Consider the following 7,492-nt stretch of genomic DNA (forward strand, 5'->3'; position numbering starts at 1 on the left):
ATATATATAAAGAGCTTTGTAAAATACTGTTTGATTTGCAAGTTATTGAGGATCATTAGTTCAACGAAAGAAAACAAACTTATTACAGTGCATATAATGTATAGAAGAGTTTATATAGATACATGAGCATGCATAATAAGATGTTGCAGAACTGAAGCATGAGGAGATTGTTTGCCTGATGAGCTTTTGCAATGTTTGCCGAAAGATGACAACTCCGTGCTTGTTATCAGTCTTCGAGTGTGACGATTGTTGGTATCTGTCCATGATCAACAAAATCGATCTTGTTCAGTCTCACGCAGCACAAGACCTGCTCCGGCAGTTCCTCTTGTTTCTGTGCCTGCATTCAGAGATTTCGCAAAACAATGCCTCAAAAAATTAGGACTAAAAAACTAGTAAATGAGAAGATCAATGTTTCTTTTTCTTATATATTACTTGAATTGTTAGGCCAAGATCAATAGTTCCATTCTTCAAGCGTTCTCGAAATGATTCTAGTCCCTTTCTTGATATGTAGCTGAAACGATGCACATCCAGATCGATCTCAAAGTAATTTGCACCCTGTAATCGATTCACCGAAGGTGACTCAGAAAGATTGACAGTAAATTATGCAACTTTATCTTTGAGAAAGTTGTAATTTTACCCGGTAAAAGTTGTGTTGAGGGCGAGAAAGAACAGGCTTTTCATTATAAACATTTACAAGCTTCTTTTCTGCTGAACTTAAGTGAAGATCCTCTGGATTAACTATGCCACCGATGATTTTCAATCTTTCTCTATAAGGAATAGTACAGTCCATTGCAAAACCTTTTACCCTTTCACATTCATCGTTGATGAATCTCTGCAAAGGAAAATATAGTATCAGTAGTTAAGAAACATCGATCAGTTGAAAAGAATCATGTAAAGAAACCGACCGTAATGCTATCAAGAAAATGAGCTGACACTTCATCTTCATAATTTTCAGAAATTTTGAAGTATAATACAAGACTCATTCCTTCCCCGTCGCTGTCACCAAGGAAGATGGCAGCAGGATAAGTAGGCAGCTGTCGAAAAGAATGATCAAGATGATGTGAAATTTCGCATATCCATCCAAATATTTCGGAAGATGATATTATCACCAACTATAAAAGTATACCTGGATATTAACAATCAAGAGTGATGGAAATTTATCATGTGGTTTCACTGATGGAAGTTCAATGTGTTGAGCTATGTGATTAATTTTTCTTGGGCACATAAATAAATCTACACCAATTGGATGATACGGGGTGTGATTCGGAGCGGAAATTTTCTTCTTATCCCTGAGAAAAAGGTCACATGTATTCATATAAATGTGAGAAGATACGATTGTTCGCAAGTAACACAACTAATGATAAAAATTTCTGCAATTCATGCCTGAAATAGCTTTCGCCGCGAAGTTTAAAGTTCGAAGGTTCAAGACATGACCAGCATTCCCGCTGTTGGTTTCTCCCCGGGAGCACAAGGAATCAAAAGTCCTCCTTTGGGGCGATACAAGTATCTCTTTGAAGCACCTGTTTCATTTACAACTTTCATCAGAAATGATGTTTAAAAAGCATAGAACAAATTCAGCAGAAAAAGAAAACTTGACAAATTAAGGCCTCTGCAAACATAATCAAAAGACCATGATCAAACATAGAAGCATATTCTTGCTCATAAGTAGAGGCAAATATATATCTAGAGTTGTAGGACATCATGTTGGGAAAGAAGCATATAATGAACCATATTATATTTTCGGTCATCACATTAATGGATGAGATTATTATATTCTCCAGAAAAGCAACATAAATGTATTTTTCTATTAACAATTCATTGGGTAGCTTTGTGAAAGTCTCTGCTGACAAAACCATGATAAAATAAAAAGAAAGACTGATTATGCTTATAGTATCATGCTTACAGAATTCTGTCGCTTCTGCACCATCATAGGACTTTCTCTTGTAAGAAAGTCTGATTACTGCCGATTTTCTTTTCTGACATGGAGGGCTAGCATTCGGGATTTGCTGCAGTTTGTCATTAAAACTAACACAAGGAACCAGACGATGAGACTTCTCTACTGAGTCCTGCTTATCGTCTTTAAAACCTTTAAAGCTGCCATATGACTCTATCAGCCGCTTTTTCTTGTTAGGCATTTCCGTAGTGTCGAGCCTACCTAATGGAAGCTCCTTATTTGGAACTTTATCCGTTTTAGCTCCGTCTCTTCTTATATACATATCAAGAGCCGAAGCTCTTGAAGGTCTATCACAAAGGTCATCAAACTTACACATAGCACCCACAAAGCGCGAAGCATTTTCATATTGTAGCATTTGAGCCCCAATTGTATTGCTGGTAACCGGAAAGCAATCTAAATGAACTCAGAAAGCATTAGTGATAGATTGATCATAAGCATTTGAGAATTGTTTTTTTTTAGATTTAGAGTTAAGAATCAGAATCTTACCTCCATGAACACTGCTGAAATCATCATCGGAATCAGACTCGAGAATGCTTAAAGAATCAAACCATGCTTCCTCATGGCATACACCTGCAAGTAAAAATTACATCTTGACAAATCGAAAAGAGAGCTCAAATGGAAGTAAGATTGGCTGAATTTGAGATCGACTCACCGTTGATGTCCTTTTGATGGTGCCACTGCATTTGAGTAAGGTGAAAAGTTAAATTGGAAACCTCAGATTTTCGAAGAGTTGTGCCGGCAGTCTCAACATGGAACTCACTCAAAGCAAAATCGGTTGTGCGATTTCCATTCTTTCCAGCCTTACCTTTCGGTGAACCAGGAATACTAGCAGAGATCTTACTGTGACATTGTCTGCTTCTTAGCCTCTTCCTAGATGATCTTGGCCTTCCATTTGATTTCGACACACAGGCGCCCATGATGAAGTTTCAATTTTATAAAAGCTAATAACTATTTTGCATAGTATTTATACACAACTATAATCCCAAGACCAGGCAAAAAACTGTGACCTGTTCCATTTTGATAAATGATTTTCAATTAACAGCATGAGTAACATAGGACTATTCAAAACATTTTATTTTCATTTCCTTGAATTCCTTCAATTCAAACATGCACAATAAATTTTTTCTCTGTTGAACAGCATGATTTAATCAAATACAAAGATTGACATGAATTAGTATGTCCTCACCATCAGTAAAAACTTATCATGAAATTAATGATGACTCTGAACATAGCTGCATAATGTGATATCAAAGAAAACAAAGATAGCCTTTTTTTTTAGCTCAATAAAAAGCTGTTAGCTGTTTTGTTCTTCTTTTTGAAGGAGAGAAAGGAAAAATATGTATTTACATTTTTTCATTGGGTTTTCTATCTTATTATCTTCATTCAGTCAAACTCTTTTTGTTTCCCCTCAATCCAAATGCAAACCAGAGAGAGCATGGACATAGATATTAAATATTCACAGAAATTTCTGATGAAAAGAAAGAATGAATCAAATAAACTCCATAAAAAAAGCCAAGATGCAAACTTTACAAATCAAAACAAAGAACCATCAACAAGAATGAGAGAGAATCAAAATAGAGCTTGAATCACACAAATCTCTGATATATATATATATAAAAATGTACAATCACAAAAAGAGCTCAAGATGCAACCTTTACAAATTAAAACAAACAAATATCATCAACAAGAAAGAAAGAATCCAAATAAAACATAAATCACATACATTCCTGATTATAAACAACACATAAACACACAAACACAAGGATTAAAAACACTCAAAGGTGCAAACTTTCCAAATCAAACAACTTGAGAATGGAATAAGAAGAACATAAAAACAAAGAAACAAAAAGAAGAAGGACAAACCAGAGAGTTGGATTGAGGAGAAACAACAACATCCAGCATTCTCCGGAGAAGAAGAACAAAAGAATGTAAATGGGATGGGCCCTCTCCCTCGTCCCCTCGGCCCTCTTTGAAGCTCGGTCTTGGGGCTCCAATGGAGAAGAGGAGAGAGAGAGAGAGAAAGAGAGAAAGGAGAGAAGAGGCCTCCTCCATTGATTTATAGTAATATAGGTTGGGAGTGCTGCATTGGAAGAGAGACAGAGCCAGCGGGTTTGTGCCCACGTGGATGGCGACCACTCTTTCTGTTTCTCTCTTTATATCCTTTTTTACGCAATTAATTGATATATATATATATCTTTATATATACTATAATATAACATAATTTATTTGTTTATTTATTGACAAAAGCCACAAGTGCTATATGGTTGCAGATAGACATGAGGAAATTGATCGTTTAGGTGTGTGACCCTTAGCAGGGGACAAGAGGTTTAGCAGGGGACGAGAGATTTGAGCTACAAATATGTATTCATAATAGGTGATTTGTTATCACTAATATTTTCTAATGAGTCTTGAAATCCAGATTTTTGAATGTTTCATTTCACTTTTCTCATATGAGATGTTGAGTTATTAGACTTTTTTATATTTATATTTATATTTAGAAGAAAATAATATGAGATTTTAACCAAATTTTTTTAATATATCAAAATTTCACAATATTTTTAATTTTCAAAAAAATTGTTTTAAAATCTAGAATAAATTAAAATTATAAAATTACTTGTCATTATGCTCATATGTATTGGGGTTAATGCTCATATTATTTTTTTTTTTAACACATGAGGTGAGCACCATTATGCTAGTGTAAATTCCTTTCGATGCACTTTTCAATTTTCTCACGGTATATTTTCGATTGGTGTGAGTGAGACTAGCTCATCTTTTTAGTAAAGGGTAATTTTAGTATTCTATTTAAATATCAAGAGTTGAATAAATTTAAAAAAATAAAAACTAAAAAAATAATATATATATATATATATATATGGTCTCCTTTCATTATTCCTTTATTCTATATTATGCTTTTTCTATTTGTGTGTGAGTTTTCATTGATTAAAGTTTGTACCAAGTTTTCACTTATATTTTTACAAATAATAATATACTCTACAAAAATCTTAAAAATAAATACTTGTAAGGATTTTCATTAAAGATAAATAAAGTGCTTAAATCACCCATATGGTTGCATGTATTTTTAGTAAACTAATTTTTTTTATTTTTTTTCTTGATTATTATTGATAAATCTCTTTGTATATCTTTGGTAATCCTTATTTTATGTTACATAATTTATTTTAATATAAAAAACCATGTAATATAAAGTCTCACGTTAAATACAAAGTGGCTATTGTGTAATATAAATATTTTTTTAAAATTTAAATATTCATCCATCGATCATCAATTTAGAAATTTTTAGATCTCATTTTAAATTGATATTGAGTATATTTTTTATAAAAATTCGACATCGAAATTGATGAACATTTTCATAAAATTTTAGTGACAAACAAAGTTTTAATATGATCAACTTGGCTTAAACACCAAGGCTGTCTACCTTAATTATTTATATGTCACTAATTATATATAAAATGAATCCTAAACTATTAATTATCTAATTAAATTAATTCTATGAAAATTCAAACTTAAAACTCATATATTACAATTCGGTACACTAATGATGTGTGTATAAAAAGGAAGAATTGTTAGTTTTGTGTGCATGTTCATGTCTTTCCATGCACTTGTTATTGATTGTATTGCAAAACAAAGCACAATAATGTTTGCATGTGACTTTTGGATTTGCCCAAAATTTGAGGGGATATATATATTGTACTTCAACAAAGTTAGAAAAGTCAAAAGACTAAAATGTTGATCAATTTTTTAAAGCATATAAAAAAACTTCATATTAGCACTTATAACCCCCTTAAAAAGCGTATTTACACATATAGCCCCACAAACAACACATATTTACTTGTATAACTCAGAGGTAGAAAAACATTTAAACTATGTTAAATAGACAAATGGAGAAGAGAAAAAGATCGTCATGAGTTTGTATATATATATCCTAAAAATTTTAGAAGTCTGTGTTGGTGAAAACTGTTATCAAAGATACTTTAGATATTTTCTACGCTTTAGTAAATTGTTAACTATCATTGAGCTTGTATGTCATTGCAGGTTTCAATGTCTTTCTAAACTTAGTATACACATAACAATTACTTTTACAGGATATAATAATTATGGGTTTTTGTGAAAATATATACATGCAAAAATTTATATATATATATATATATATATATAAGTATCCCACGCTTCCAATAATGCAATAGATGGTGTCTTTCGTGTGATGATACATTTAGTATTCATAAAATTTTAATATATATGTGTGTGCGTGATGATACATTTGTAGCTGTTGTAGACACAATTATGAGATTTTCTTTGGTATATACATGCAAATATATATATATATATATATTAGAAAGTATCCTATGCTTGCAATTCAAATAATACAAATTATACAATAGATGGTGTCTCTAACATGATACATTTAGTATTTATAAAAATTTTTAATAAAATTCCTAAAATAGCTCATCTAAATTTTACCAAAAATATTAAAATTAATGTGTCCTCCCTCCTATTCACATGACCACAATAACATAATCTCTTAGACCAAGAAATTTAGCTAATTTCAAAATTTAATAAACCATTTACTAACATAGATTACCATTGATGCTACAACCACTTTATTTAATTTCTTGTAACTTTAACTCAAACAAGTTGAAAGTAGAGGTAGTATAAATAAAGATGAATTTATATTAAAAAAAAACTATAAATAACTTTTTGATAACATAATGGACAAATAAAAACAAACATCGAGTTGTTGTTACATAATTATGTTTGTATCGAGCAGTATTATGAATGAAATTTTCATATATATATATATATATATTATCTAAACATCATCACAAATTCATAAATATTCACCAATAACTTTTTGATATATTAGCACTTGGGTCCTTTGCGCACAGGTGATGTCACATTTCGGCTCCCAATTGTAATAAAGTGAGGATACATGGTATAATTAAAAAAACCTACGTACGTCCTTAACATGATTTGTCCATTTTATCAAAATGAATAAATAAATCAATCACTGACATCAAATCTGAATCTGTATTAAAAATGATACATTAATAAACTAAAAGAGTAGATATTCGACAAAAATAATTGATAATAAATACAAAAAACAAATGATTAAAATTTATAAATTGAAAATTATCTTTTTAAAAGTGAAGAAAAACTATAGCCTCTCATTTTAGCCAACTTCCACAAATGGACTCCAATGATATAGGGTCTATCAAACTTTTATAAAAGTAAAGAGGATCCAATGAACTAAACCAATTAAAGCTCTCTTTTGTGGTCATGTTGCATTGAGTTAGACCCAACCATGATTCATGGGTTTTGTCTCTCAAAGTAGGGCTAAAACTAGCATGCAATGGGACCATTCTTTGGCTCTTCTCTTTGTTTCCATTGAGTTAATTTCTCCATGAATCATGCTCATCATGTCCTTTCATTATCTATTTATTTTTTATTTTTTAATACAATTTTATGATAAAAATAAAAATTATATTTTTTAAGCTTTATAAATGAGATATATCACAGTGTTTA

At 31.1% G+C, this 7,492-nt stretch overlaps 1 protein-coding gene across 1 annotated transcript; it reads right to left on the bottom strand.

Moving 5' to 3' along the window:
- Positions 1-19: 19 nt before the first annotated feature.
- On the bottom strand, positions 20-3,962 carry LOC120274503. Its single transcript, XM_039281044.1, is given in 11 exon segments — positions 20-337; positions 433-555; positions 638-832; positions 906-1,034; positions 1,127-1,289; positions 1,384-1,439; positions 1,441-1,520; positions 1,904-2,347; positions 2,441-2,524; positions 2,607-2,961; positions 3,818-3,962. Coding segments are annotated over 10 exon segments (1,650 nt in total). The 5' UTR covers positions 2,872-2,961; positions 3,818-3,962; the 3' UTR covers positions 20-226.
- Positions 3,963-7,492: the final 3,530 nt, after the last annotated feature.

The sequence above is a fragment of the Dioscorea cayenensis genome, chromosome 13, assembly GCF_009730915.1.
Source record: "Dioscorea cayenensis subsp. rotundata cultivar TDr96_F1 chromosome 13, TDr96_F1_v2_PseudoChromosome.rev07_lg8_w22 25.fasta, whole genome shotgun sequence".
Taxonomy (NCBI): domain Eukaryota; kingdom Viridiplantae; phylum Streptophyta; class Magnoliopsida; order Dioscoreales; family Dioscoreaceae; genus Dioscorea; species Dioscorea cayenensis.